General features: G+C 43.4%; 1 protein-coding gene across 1 annotated transcript in view; it reads left to right on the top strand.

Moving 5' to 3' along the window:
* The window catches only part of LOC112231645 (teneurin-3-like), a 408,088-nt gene that overhangs the window by 103,008 nt on the left and 290,080 nt on the right, over window positions 1-15,000 (top strand). Inside the window, 2 exon segments of the mRNA XM_042311766.1 lie at window positions 2,635-3,031; window positions 13,755-14,036. Of these exon segments, the coding sequence (XP_042167700.1) occupies window positions 2,767-3,031; window positions 13,755-14,036 (547 nt within the window). The 5' untranslated portion in view covers window positions 2,635-2,766.

Genomic DNA, 15,000 nt, shown 5'->3' with positions numbered 1-15,000 from the left:
TGAGGATCAGAGCTGCAGCTGCCCTGCCAGTGTGGCTGGTAGGTGACAAAATGATAATCCTAATTTCAGCCCTGGTCTGTCTAACTGACTGGTCCTGACAGATCACCACAGTGCTGCTGATCTGATTCACTCACTAAGTCTCATTCCCCCATAAGCACTCCTCACAGACCAGACACCTCTCCTGCTCTCCCTCCCTCCCTCCCTCCCCCCGTTACTCATTCACCCACTCAGTTGTCACTCTGCCCTCCTGTCTGCCTCGGTACATTTTTACAAAACTATAAACCAGCAGTGTGAGGAGCCGTCTTTCCCTCAGTCGCTCGCTCGCTCTCTGTTTCTCCCTCTCTCTTCCTCTCCTCATACTGTATCTATTAGTATTCATGAATGATAGTTTGTCGTGGTTGGGGCTGCTGATATGCCACCGCAGCAGACTTATTTATCTATTTAAGATGACCACGAAAAACCTAGGAATCAATCAATCTGCCATTATTAATACAATGTAAAAATGTAATGATGATTGAAATATTGAAATAACATGGGCGAATGAGAAAAACAAATTGATACCATTTAAGGGCAACAATAAGGCACTAGGGATGGGGTGTGAGCATTTGGGTCTGAGCAGATGAGAATTGAGTCATCGTTGTGTGTATTTGTCTGTACCGGTAAGTTGCTGTTCGTATGTGTATGTTTGTATTTGGTGTGTGGAATAAATACAAATTAAAAGACAAATAAAAATGAAGATGACCATGAGGTGGGACAGCCTCCAGGGCATGGCAGGGAAACCCCCTAAAGGTCACCCAAGCCACCCCCTACTCTGTCTATCCACTGCGTAGGAAGACCCAATAACACACACAGTTGTGTGGGGGGAAAGATGATGCTGTGAACCGCTTCAACCAGGAGCGACAGCCTGGTATACCTTAACCCTTTAAATAACGCCTCTCTTTGTCATCGGTTCAATTTCCGCCTGATAGTGAGGAGAGAGAGAAGGCAGAGAAATGATGATATTCTCCTCTTCTGATCAGAAGCATAGCCCTATCAAATCTGTTTTATGTTTTGCCTGATTAGAGTTCGTTTTATCCCAAATTCTGTTTTCTCCATTATGTTTTTCCAGGTTTCCATTTGACCCTGTTTTGGTTTTTTACGCACTCACAGTCCCACTTTTTAAATAAAAATACAACTAAATTGGATGTTGTAAATCCACAACAGTGCTTAAACCACATCAGGATACCACTCTTTCAATTTACATTTTTGTGTGTAATTACCCTTTAATTCCAGTGTGCACCTAGCAGTGGTTTAGCAGTATTTTTGTAGAGTACATGTGATGGTAGAGTTTGCAAAGCAAATACCCACTGGATTGATGCAAATAATCATGATCTCATTCTGCCTGGTAAGCATAGGCTATTTTGTAATTAACATTTAATTGAGAAATCTATACAAAGAGTCACATACACAGACAGGGGAATTCTCCCTGCCTCTTCAGAAAGTTCCAGGAAATACAAATCACTGATGCATTCTGTTCATGTCTTATGATAAACTTGGGCAAATTAATACATGTTCAGTACATTTAGTTGATTCCCTACTAAGTTCAATTACATTTATTGAATATTCATGAAATCTGTTTTCATGTCTGGATTCCGTGATTCTGTGTGTTCTCGGCATCGCAGATGTTATAGGGCCGTAGAAGCATCTCTCCCCATTTCATTAGGGAGAATCTACCTTCCAAACCTCCCAACTGCCTCCCTCGCTTTGCTATCATCTGGGACGAGTTTAGAAATCTGACGCAGGAAAACCTTATCAAGAAATATGTTGTTGACTTCAAAAAGAAAAGACGGATGAAGTCGGAAAAAGACATATGTTTGAGAAAGAGCAGCCATGCACAATCTCTGGGAGACCTCCAGAAAAGGGCCAGCCAACATTTCCAAATTAAAATGGCCGCAATGATCAGAACGCAAAATTAGAAGCAGAGAGAAAGTTTTTTGGCTAATAAATATTTGAAAAGTACCCCTGGGGGGACTCCATGCAATGGTTATTACTCTGACACACACACAAGTATGTTGTTTTATTTTTTGTTCTCAGGATGTTGTCAGTAGATTTGATTAATTCTCGATGGCAGCAGGGCTTAATGAAAGATTGAAAATGTTTTCCCCTTCCTCCTTGATACACACGCACAGACACGCACACACACACACGCGCACACACACGCACACACACGCACACACACGCACACACACACATGCACACTCACATGCATTTTTATCTAATGGATGTGTCGTGCTTATCAGCAACTCTAGACACATACCAGATCAGGGGGACGGGAGTAATCAATTAAGTCACCCCCTCCTCTCCCCGCCTCCCCGGCTTTTTTCTCCCTCTCCCACTCCCCTCTCACCCCTGCCCTCCCTACTTCAGTTCCTAAAGGCTGTTTCCTGCCTGCCTCTCCTCACTCCAATGCACTCAGACCCTGCCGAGACACACACACACACACTCGCACCGCTGAACACTCCAGAAGGTGGGGAGGATTTCAGGATCCCGGGAAGATTAAGTGCACAGCTTAGCGCTATCTGACCGCTGTGTCTCACACTTTTTCTTTCATTTTCTTCCCCTCCCTCTCTCTTTCCCTGTCCTCCCTCTCTCCAGGTAGCCGAGCCTAAGCGGAGTGGGTTGGGCGGACACTCCCTCCTCCACCTCCTCCCACCCATCTTCCTCCAGCGTCCCGGTCCGTGCCGTGTTTGTGTCTATCCGCCGGGGTCGGCGAAGCATGCTGGCAGTATGGACGTGAAGGAACGCAGGCCCTACTGCTCGCTGACCAAGAGCAGGCGCGACAAGGAGCGGCGCTACACGGGCTCGTCCGGCGACAGCGAGGAGTGCGGCAGCGGCGGCGGCGGTGGCCCGGGACCGAGGGTACCCACCCAGAAGTCGTACAGCTCCAGCGAGACGCTCAAGGCCTTCGACCACCAGGACTCCTCCAGACTATTGTACAGCAGCAGAGTGAAGGAGATGGTGCACCGTGAACAGGACGAGTACACCCGACAAGGTACTATTTAGCCTAGTTAGTTATCCCCCTGCTGTTGTGCGTTTGAGCAAGGCACCTAGCATGCTCTAGGGGCGCTGCCCTGTGGCTGACCATGTAGGCAGTGCTTGAGGTGGGCCTGGTACCTACCGGTACAGAGTATCATCCATCACCTCCATTTTTTATACCACCTTGACTATTGGCTCTAAAATATGATCACCAGGACTGTAAATGTAAATATGATCACCAGGACTGTAAATGTAAATATGATCACCAGGACTGTAAATGTAAATATGATCACCAGGACTGTAAATGTAAATATGATCACCAGGACTGTCAAATGTCAATATGATCACCAGGACTGTCAAATGTCAATATGATCACCAGGACTGTAAATGTAAATATGATCACCAGGACTGTAAAATGTCAATATGATCACCAGGACTGTAAATATGATCACCAGGACTGTAAATGTAAATATGATCACCAGGACTGTAAATGTCAATACGATCACCAGGACTGTAAAATGTAAATATGATCACCGGGACTGTAAAATTAAATTGAGTACCAGGACCTGTGTCATTCCACTTCAAGCTGTCCGTAGATTTTACTCTGTAGTCACGGTCAGCTGTACCTGCTTGAACTCTTCCTTAGGTTGGCCCCTAAGAGGTGAAGTCTGTCTCTGTTTACATATGTTTACCTCAGGTGGGCCCCCTCCATGTTGATTTATGCCACCGAGCTGGGCCGAGGCTCAAATGTTTACCTTAGATAAGGGATAAGGGCCGACTACTTCAGATTTAAAGTGCGTTCAAGGACGCGACCGAGCCCTATCAGGAATCAGTTTCTGTGGCTAAGGGACGCGGTGTAATTACATTTACAGTGCACTTATGTCATGAAGAAAACATGTTCTGGCTACGGTTTCAATCCAAACAGAAAGAATCTCATTACCTCTCTGGTTGGTGTCTCACTAGGTGCTTGTCCTCTGTAGCTCAGTTGGTAGTAGAGCACAGCGCTTGCAACGGCAGGATAGTGGGTTCCATTCCACTCGTGTGTAAAAATGTATGTATACATGCATGACTATAAGTGGCTTCGGATTAAAAGGTCTCTGCTAAATGGTATATAATAGCTGCATGGTTAGTGTTGAACATGAACACTGGGGCTTGTCTTGCTGATAAGGAGCTCCAGGGGTAATGTGTTGACAGGTAGATGGGGTAAGGAAAGGGGTAACATTCTGGGTAGGCTGGGGCTATGTATGGCATCCTCCCCATATTAACAGACATGAAACAGATGGGGGCGGCAGGTAGCTTCGAGGTTAGCGTGTTGGGCCACTTTTATTTTATTTCACCTTTATTTAACCAGGTAGGCCAGTTGAGAACAAGTTCTCATTTACAACTGCGACATAAGGTGCTGACAAGGTAAAACATTTACATTTTTGCTGTGCCCTTGAGCAAGTCTAATTGCTCCAGGGGCGCTGTACAATGGCGACCCACTTTTGTGTAACAGAACAAATATAAGCATCCCCCAAATTATTATAGCGACACCCTCTCTGCCTCTCGCTGGCTGAGCTAGTCCCCTAAGTGGGCCACTCGGTCACCAGACTTGTTGACTTGTTGGGCCACAGCCATCGCTCGACAGACTTAATAACTTAATGTTTAACTACTATTCAAAGCCTCAAGGCTAAGCACCTCTTTCTGTCTCCTCGCCCAGTAACTGGTGACACTATGCTAAGCTAATATAGCTAGCACCGTTTGTTTATTCGGTATATTAATATGGTGACACCATAGAAATAGTTCTGGGTTTTGAACCTATTTGACCATTCTATTCATTCAAACGTTGACCTAAATGATTTGGTCACTTCAGAAATAATAGTGGGACAGTAGTCATTTGTGAAACTTAATGGACTAAAGCTGGAATAATTCGAATTGTTGCCCATCAGTGATAAAATTTTTAAAAAACAGGCATTTTTGTAATTATTAGATTTTATAACGCACAGCGAGCGCATAGATCTGAAACTGTTTTGAACTCGTGACATGAACTGGTTTGTGGAAAGATGGAGGCAAAGCGTTTTACCAGGTCCATCCATATTTTCCAGAAACATAACAAAAGTACTTTGAAGTTCATTACTAGTTCATTGATTGTTCCTCCACTCCAATTAACAATTCATAAATATTGGAGTGAAAAAAGGTAATGACTTTAATTATCTTATCATGTACATTTTCATTGCCACACTAATTGGCGTTCATTTAAAATTAATATAATTTTAATTGAACTGCAGTGACTATCTTAGTTATGTCTGTAATTAACAAGCCTTTGTAGTCACTCTTATTCCTAGATCAAAGATTTGCTCCAGACGGTATTTTATCCACAGATTTAACAGTCAATATTCTATCCTTCTTATAATGCAAATGATCTCGGAGGGAATTTGGAAGATGTTTCATTTTTTTGATCAACCAATGATTTGACCGTGCTGTGAAACTTCTGGATTCTACTACCACGTGGGGCATGGCATGCAATCAGAACCAATTCACAATGAGGATGACTTATATGTAGCTTGAGAACAACATTTGAATATTTGAATCTAAATGTAGTTAAATAATACTCTACCCTAAATGAGATAAAGAATGTATTTATCTGAATCTTCGACCATTAAATGTATTTGTCTGAATCTTGGACCATTAAATGTATTTATCTGAATCTTGGACCATTAAATGTATTTGTTTGAATCTTGGACCATTAAATGTATTTGTTTGAATCTTGGACCCTTGAATATTTCGATATTTTAACAAGAAAGAAGGCATAGTTGTTGTCACTGTTATGGTCATTTTACCCAGGCCTATGGAATACAGTAGCCTCTCACTGAGATACAGGTATTACGTTTATATTACAGTCATTTTACCCAGGCCTATGGAATACAGTAGCCTCTCACTGAGATACAGGTATTACGTTTATATTACAGTCATTTTCACAACTGCACAAGTAGGACGGCTTGAAACACTTTCCATTATCCCAGAAAGAGTATTAACTAGTCTGAGCTGGAAGAACACGTTCTCAGAGTGAATATATACTAATCTAATAAGGATTCAAAAGTAATATAATAACGTATTATTGCAGCAAAAACTATCTATAAATATGGTCACTAAATTAGATATGATAATCACTGAATAGCAGCAGGAATAATATGTTTTACAAACATTTCACAGCATTTATATGTAAAAAAAGAAAATATATAAATGCTGTGAAATGTTTGTAAAACATATTATTCCTGCTGCTATTCAGTGATTATCATATATAGTTTAGTGACCATATTTAGTGATAGTTTTTTATATATATAAATACGGTCACGAAATGATATATGATAATCACTGAATAGCAGCAGGAATAATATGTTTTACAAACATTTCACAGCATTTATATATTTTCTTTTTTTATATATAAATGCTGTGAAATGTTTGTAAAACATATTATTCCTGCTGCTATTCAGTGATTATCATATCTAATTTCGTGAGCGTATTTATATATATATTTTTATGTATATATATGGTCAGGCATGTTCTTAGCCAGCCCGTTCCTATCACCACGGCAGCTAAACCCACAGAATGGAATGCAGTCTAGATCTAAATGTAGGTGTGACATAAATGTCTTTAAGCGAGAGAAAAGAGTTTAGCTTTGCAGGAAATCATTAACGTTGGTTAAAAAAGGAACTAAATGAATTATGTATCACAGACTCTATTTTTAATTGGATCATGTTTTAAAATTCCCTAACATAAAATGCAAGCCACTTCAATTGTAGTAGAATGTTTAATAGGCCTAAGATGAATTATACAGTGTATTGTTGGCTGTAGTCATACAGATCCTATACAATTATATAGTATTTCAATTCCTAATTCTATGCCTGTAGTTGTGTTGGCATATGCGGTCCCAGATAATGAAATAGTTCATTTTGATCCATGGTTACTGTGTCTTGTACAATTTGTAACAAATGTAGGAATTTCTCTCAGATATTTCTAAGTACTTTGTTCTATGACATATTCAGTCTATTTTTTTCATGTTGAGAAAATATTTAAATCTGTAAAACAATACTAAAACTATAATATTTATTCATGTTATTATTCATAACACAAATATGATTATGTTATTGTTTTATTATGGTTATTTGTAATGTGTTGTATGTTTTGATTCATTATTAGTTCTGTATAAATTAGACATAAAGGCCTTAATGTGGAACACTTCCTTAACTCCACCCTGATGACTTCATACGGTTGTTGACGGCTGTTGTTGCTGTTTGTCTTGTTGTGGTGGCGGCGTCGCCTTTGAAGTAGGGACTTTACGCTTTCAAGGCCTTGAGATATTTATGAAATCACCAAACAGATTGGAAGTGCCTTAGCTACCAGTCTATCTGCCAGGACAACATAACAGAGTAGAGCAGCCACCATCTTCTCTCCCATCTGCACCACATTACCCCTCCCCGAGAACACACATGCACACAAACACACACCATATTCCGTCTGCCTTAGTAAGAGGAAGACACTCTTACTAAGTCTCTGTACGCTACACTTGGGATTTTTATCTGTTAATTCATTGAAAAATATTTTGCCAAATATTCTCTGATTAATTTTGGGGGTTTCAACGAATGGTTGCCATAGAGATAGCAGTAATTTGATTTTTTCTGTGGCCCCGAATCTACTGTATTTAATGTTATACTGCTTAGTTAAACTACTGTACCTTGTTACTTGTGTTTTTTTGTGATGTAAATGAATTGTGCCTGGATTGTTTTCTACAATACTAGTGGGTCTTGAATTCCTTTCAGCCTGCATAATGTTACCGCATTAGATATAACCAAAGTGCAGCCACATATGAGACCAATCATTAACACAGCTACCTCTGCCAAACATGAATTTATTTAGCTTTCTTTCTTTCTTTCTCACTCACTCTGTCTCTCCGAGTTGATAAATTGCAGACAGTATTTGTATTTGCTTCATGCGTTGTAGATGATTTCTGTGTACCCAGAGGCCCTCCATTGATGGTTTGCCGTTTCCTACGCGCCAGCCAACATTATTAACCCACAAGTAATGCTTTTATAGGGCATTTATCGTTGGGCCTTGTGGGCCTGGCGTTGTGCCCTCCTGCACTGAAACAGTGGCTAGCCCAATGGGCCGTTCCAAGGTGCTCTTTGTTGTTGGGTTTTGCTTTAGCGTTATACAGTTTGTTAGCACTCCCCACTGGGCACAGACGTCAATTCAACGTCTATTCCACCACGTTGATTCAATCAGTTTGTGCCCAGTGGGCCAGCACTGAAGTGCCCTTTATGTTAGCATGGTTCGAACCGTGTTTTTGTTATGCTAACGAGTTCAGCTTGAGCTGCGGAATGCGTTCTGCTCTGCCTAAGCAACATGGACTGTATCATAGCGTGCTATTTTGCGCTACAGCATTAGGCCTATGTGTTGTTTCAGTTGTGTTTCAGCGATGATATGTTTTGCATTAGGAGACTATAGATTCCCCTTCGGATGATATGTTTTGCATTAGGAGACTACAGATTCCCCTTCGGATGATATGTTTTGCATTAGGAGACTATAGATTCCCCTTCGGATGATATGTTTTGCATTAGGAGACTACAGATTCCCCTTCGGATGATATGTTTTGCATTAGGAGACTATAGATTCCCCTTCGGATGATATGTTTTGCATTAGGAGACTATAGATTCCCCTTTGGATGTTTTGTTTTGCGTTGGATATTTCTTTAGCGTTTGGCTCGCTCCTCCAACGCGGTATAAATTGCCTTTAGCAAGTCGTGTTTCACTGAAGTATGTATCGTTTTAGTTGTTTCGTCATGCTCTACTTCAGTCTTTAGAGCAGGGGGTAGACTAGCAGATTTTTATCAGAGCGGATGGTCGTGTGGTCAGAACATAATTACCATAATTGGTCGAACACTGTAAATTGATGACAACTAAGCCCTAAAAGAGATTGGATTTGAAATAACAATCCTTTCATACCTTGATGACATTGAGACACGATCCCATATGCCCTTTCTATTCGTGGGAATGCTTAGGAACAGATTTGCTAAATTAAACTAGTTTTGATCTGAATTACTGGTGATTTTAGTCTTCAGGGGGCCCCATAAAATAAAAGTTGAGGGTGTCTCCCTCCGTTTGATAATGAGAGTTTTCCATTAGGTCGTTGGTCCTATGGTGCTGAAAATATGGGGAGTTCTGCTAACTGCTAGCATGTTTTCAGGGGATCTGCTTGAGCAAGGCGAGATGCAGAATCACTCATCTTAATCATATAATAATTAACTTTTGGGATGCAAGATTTGTAGATGAGTGATTCTGCGTAATCCTACTGCAATGTAGTCGATCCCAAACATGCATTGCGTCTATCCTACCCGCTAACATTGTTAGCTAGTCAGGCCTGGTCGTGGTAAGACACAACGGTCGGGGTCCTGGGAGTCCAGCGTGGGACCCTGGGTAACAGAATGTTAAGCCCCTGCAGTTATCTGAGAGTCAGATGAAACCTGATAGTCCCTTTTTTGCACGCCTAGGAGCTAGCGCTGTTTACAGAAGCTGTGTTTTCACTGGGGATTTCAGGTCAGTTGATACTGCACCCCACTAACCCCCATCACAAAAAAAAAGTTGGTACAGGATTTATTTGTATTTTCTCTCTCTCTTTCTTTTCAAGCCCGTGCAGGATCTTTTCATTACTCAACACCTCCAGTCCAAATGACTCCCCAGATGCTAGCTAGGCCCCATTTACCTGTCAGCTTCTATTTTGTTAGCACCTGGGAGATAGCTCTCCCCCTTCTCTTCTCTGTGGCGTCCCAAATGGCACCCTATTCCCTATATAGTCCACAACTTTTGACCAGAGCCCTATGGGTCCTAGTCAAAAGTATTACACCCTATTTCCTATATAGCTCCCGAGTTGTGCAGCGGTATAAGGCACTGCATCGCAGTGCTCGAGGCATCACTACAGACCCTGGTTCAATCCCGGGCTGTATCACAGTCGGCCGTGATCGGAGCCCCATAAGGCAGCACACAATTGTCCCAGCGTCGTCCGGGTTAGGGGGGGGTTAGGCCGTCATTGTAAATAAGAATTTGTTCTTAACTGACTTGCCTAGTTATATAAAAAATATAGTGCACTTGGAACACAGCCCTCTTCTCTTCCAACTGTCTATATATCTGTCATGTGTGCTCCCTTTCTGGCCTCTAGGTTACCAGGCTGCTTGTTGTGGCGCACACCTGTCACCATCGTTACAGAATGATGCCTCACCAAAGGGAAGCATCAGGGAGGTTGTTTTGTTTTTGTGTTGGAGGTGATGTCGGGTCCGGGTGTCAGAACTGGAGCTACCTGGGATTCGCATGCCTCAGAGAGTTCGATGGGTTCCCGTGCCTCGACAGAGGCAACCGGGGAGGTCTCAGCCGGTTCATCAGGCTCTCACTCCTCAGGCGGTTCGTCAGGTCTCTGCGCCGCAGCGGAGGTGACCGGTCCGCTCCTGTTCCCTGGGATCGTCCCTATGGTTGGCGTCCTGCGGCTGGAGCTGAACGCGCCGGGGTGGGGGTACTGTCAGGTGTGCTCCCTCTCCGGCCTCTAGGTCACGAGGCTGCTCGTTATGGCGCACACCTGTCACCATCGTTACACGCATCAGCGCATAAGGACACTCACCTGGACCCCATCCCCTCCTTGATTACCTTCCCTATATATGTCACTCCCTTTGGTTCCTTCCCCAGGCGTCATAGTTTCTGTTCCGTGTCTGTGTGCTGTTTGTGTTTCTTGTTCTTTATTATGTTCTGTTTATTTTACTAAAACACTCCCTGAACTTGCTTCCCGACTCTTAGCGCATATTGTTACACTATCTATCTATCTATCTATCTATCTATCTATCTATCTATCTATCTATCTATCTATCTATCTATCTATCTATCTATCTATCTATCTATCTATCTATCTATCTATCTATCTATCTATCTATCTACACTATTTATACAAAAGTATGTGGACACCCCTTCAAATTAGTGGATTCGGCCATTTCAACCAAATGCTGTCAGGTGTATAAAATTGTGCACACAGCCATGCATTCTCCATAGACAAACTGGCCCCCCAGAAATGGTTTGTCAAGATCGTTGTTGGAGGAAATTGACTGGCCTGCACAGAGACCTAAACTCCATTGTACACCTTTGGGATGAATTGGAACGCTGACTGCGAGCCAGGGCCTAGTCGCCCAACATCTGTACCCGACCTCACTAATGGTCTTGTGGCTGAATGAAAGCAAGTCACCGCAGCAATGTTCCAACGTCTAGTGGAAAGCCTTCCCAGAACAGTGGAGGCTGTTATTACAGCAAAGGGAGGGATCAACTCCATATTAATGCCCATGATTTTGGAATGAGATGTTTGACGAGCAGGTGTCCACATAAATTTGGTAATGTAGTGTATCTATCTATACAGAACAAAAATATAAACGCAACAAGTAAAGTGTTGATCCCATTTTCATAAGCTGGAGTAAACGATCCTATACATTTAACAAAAAGCTTATTTTGTGCACAGATTTGTTCACATCCATGTTACTGAGCATTTCTAATTTGCCAAGATAATCTATCCACCTGAGAGGTGTGGCATATCAAGAAGCTGATTAAACAATATGATCATTACAAGGTGCACCTTGTGCTGCGGACAACAAAAGGCCACTCACAATGCCACAGATGATGTCTCAAGTTTTGATGGAGTGTGCAATTGGCATGCTGACTGAATGAACGTCCACCAGAGCTGTTGCCAGATAATTTAATGTTCATTTCTCTACTATAAGCCGCCTCCAACGTCGTTTTAGAGAATTTGACAGTACGTCTAACCGGCCTCACAACCTCAGTGTAAACACGCCAGCCCAGGATCTCCACATCTGGCTTCTTCACCTGCAGGATTGTCTGAGACCAGCCTCCCGGACAGCGGATGAAACTGTGGGTTTGCACAACCGAAGAATTTCTGCACAAACTGTCAGAAACTGTCTCAGGGAAGTTCACTTGCGTGTTCGTTGTTCTCCATCTTGACCTGACTGCAGTTCGGCGTCGTGACCGAATTCAGTGGGCAAATGCTCCCCTTCAATGGCCACTGGCACGCTGGAGAAGTGTGCTCTTCATGGATGAATCCCAGTTTCAACTGTACTGGGCATTGTGTGGCGTTGTGTGGGCTGGCGGTTTGCTGATGTCAACGTTGTGAACAGAGTGCCCCATGGTGGGGTTATGGTATGGGCAGGCATAAACTATGGACAAAGAACACAATTGCATTTTATTGATGGAAATTTAAATGTACAGAGATACCGTGACGAGATTCTGAGGCCCATTGTTGTGCCATTCATCCACCACCATCACCTCCATGTTTCAGCATAATAATGCACATCACCATGTTGCAAGGATCTGTACACAACTCCTGGAAGCTGACAATGTCCCAGTTCTTCCATGGCCTGCATATTCACCAGACATGTCACCCATTGAGCATGTTTGGGATGCTCTGGATCGACTTGTACGACAGCGTGTTCCAGTTCCCACCCATATCTAGCATCTTCGCACAGCCATTGAAGAGGAGTGGGACAACATTCCACAGGCCACCATAAACAGCCTTGTCAACTTTAATCTGGTCACACCAGATACTGACTGGTTTTCTGATTCACGCCCCTACCCTGTTTTAAAAGTTATCTGTCACCAACAGATGCATATCTGTATTCCCAGTCATGTGAAATCCATAGATTATGACCTAATGATTTTATTTCAATTGACTGATTTCCGTAATATGAACTGTAACTCAGTAAAATCTTTAACATTTTTGCATGTTGCTTTTATATTCTTGTTCAGTTTATATAGCCATCTATCTATCCATCTGCCACTGGTCAAATACTGTACAAATAAGGCTTGGGAAGGAGGGAGTGGGTTTGTCTGTCTGTCTCAGTGCTAGGATGGATCTGAGGGTCGGGGGGCTGGAGGTCAGAGGGGCCTTTGGGTGGTTGGGACAATATTAGGGCTGAGAATTGCCAGGGACCTCACGTTACAATATAATCACTATACTTAGGTGCTGATAGCATATGTTTTGCAATTCGATACTGTGATTTTATTGTGATTTGATGTTCCAAACATATTGCTCACTATATATGTCTGCTGCAGAGAGACGAGAGAGAGCCAGGAGAAAACACACGTTGATCACTTCTGAAGACACATTTTGGTGCAGGTGCAGCCAGCTAGCGTAAAAATAATATTGTGATAGTCAAAATGATACGATATGATGGTCAAAAATATTATCTCGATATGTAACTGTATAGATTCCCCACTCATCACTAGGAGATAGGGTCAGGAAGAGGTTTTAATGTGACAGATGATCTGTTAGTGACAGGATTCAAGGTGTTTTCGCTTTACTGCCAGTCTCAAGTTAGATCAGCTGTACTCCCTGTGTTCTTCTGTAAAAGGCCACTGAATTGCTCTCCCTGGTAAATGCTCTCTTAAATATCTCTGAAATACTTGACATTTAGAATAAAAAAGACTCCAGCTCCTCTCTTATTGAAACTATTGATGTCCTCAACCTTGTTCTTGGTGAAAGAGTCTTTAAGATCCTCCATCTTGTTTCCTCTCCTCTCTCAAAACTCCCTTTATTCTACCCTGTACTTCCTGTATTGTCTTGTAAAGGGGCACTAGTTTTTCCTCTGGAAGGCATTTATTGACCAGTATACATGTTCAGGGTTCTAGTGTTGACGACTTCTATCTCGTTTCCTCTCCTCTCAGGGCAGAACTTCAACCTGAGACAACTGGGGATCTGCGAGCCGTCCACGCGCCGCGGCCTGGCCTTCTGCTCCGAGATGGGCCTCCCCCACCGCGGCTACACGGTCGGCGCCGGCTCCGACGTGGACACCGAGAACGAGGGCGTGATGTCACCGGAGCGTGCCATGCGGCTGTGGGGCCGTGGGGTGAAGTCGGGCGGCCGGAACTCGTGCCTGTCCAGCCGGTCCAACTCGGCCCTGACCCTCACCGACACAGAGCACGAAAACAAGTCGGACAGCGATAATGGTGAGTCCGGTCGGTGTGCACAACACACATTTGATTTATCCCTCTCTTTTATCTCGCCTTCCTTGGCTCGGGAGAGTGCACACTCCCCAGCACGTCCACTGACACTGAGGGATCGGTGAAACACAGTTGTTGGGAAAGAATGTTGAATGAGAGTTGGTGTCGCTCAGCGTTCCTTTCCTCTTGTGACCACTTCACTTGAGAAGATGCAGCTGTGAACTTGACAATGAGAGAATTTGAGGGAACTCAAGAATTAGTGTGAATGCATACTGTAAGTGTATGTCGGCATGTTCATTGAAGCCCACTGATTACTGAAGGTGAAGGGTTAACCCCAAGGCGTGGTGACAGACAGAGCAAAGCACATGTTGCTCCTAGTGACGGTTGGATTATGACTCTCAGGGTTTGACTTTGTTCTGGAGACGAAAGTGAAGAGAGAGAGAACCCTGTCACCTGTTCTCTGTCCTCTACTCCCCCTCTCCTCTGCTCCCCTCTGCTCCCCCCGAGCTGCCAACCTTTTTTTGATTAAGTTTCCCCTGGTGGCCCCTAGAGCGCCATCACAGATAGCTTTGTGACTCTGTCTCTGTCTCTGCCCCTCTCTGCATATCTCTGTCTCTCTCTCTCTCTCTCTCTCTCTTTGACACTGTCTCTCTCTGTTTCTCTGTCTCTCTCTCTCTCTGTCTCTCTCTCTCTATCTTGCTGTCTCTGTCTCTCTCGCTGTCTGTCTCTGTCTCTCTCTGTCTCTCTCTCTCTCTCTCTCTGTCTCTCTCTCTATCTCGCTGTCTCTGTCTCTCTCTGTCTCGCTGTCTGTCTCTGTCTGTCTCTGTCTCTCTCTGTCTCTCTCTGTCTCTCTCTCTCCCGCATTTACCCCTTTCCCTCACAGCCATTATATCAGCTCCATTTACCCCCCAGTCTCTCTCCTTCACTCTCTGGTTCACCTAGTCCAGTGTTAGGAGTGTATCTCTGGCTG

Source organism: Oncorhynchus tshawytscha, linkage group LG34 (assembly GCF_018296145.1).
Source record: "Oncorhynchus tshawytscha isolate Ot180627B linkage group LG34, Otsh_v2.0, whole genome shotgun sequence".
Lineage (NCBI taxonomy): Eukaryota > Metazoa > Chordata > Actinopteri > Salmoniformes > Salmonidae > Oncorhynchus > Oncorhynchus tshawytscha.
The sequence above is the reverse complement of the archived record's forward strand: the minus strand, read 5'-3'. Positions and strand labels throughout refer to the sequence as shown.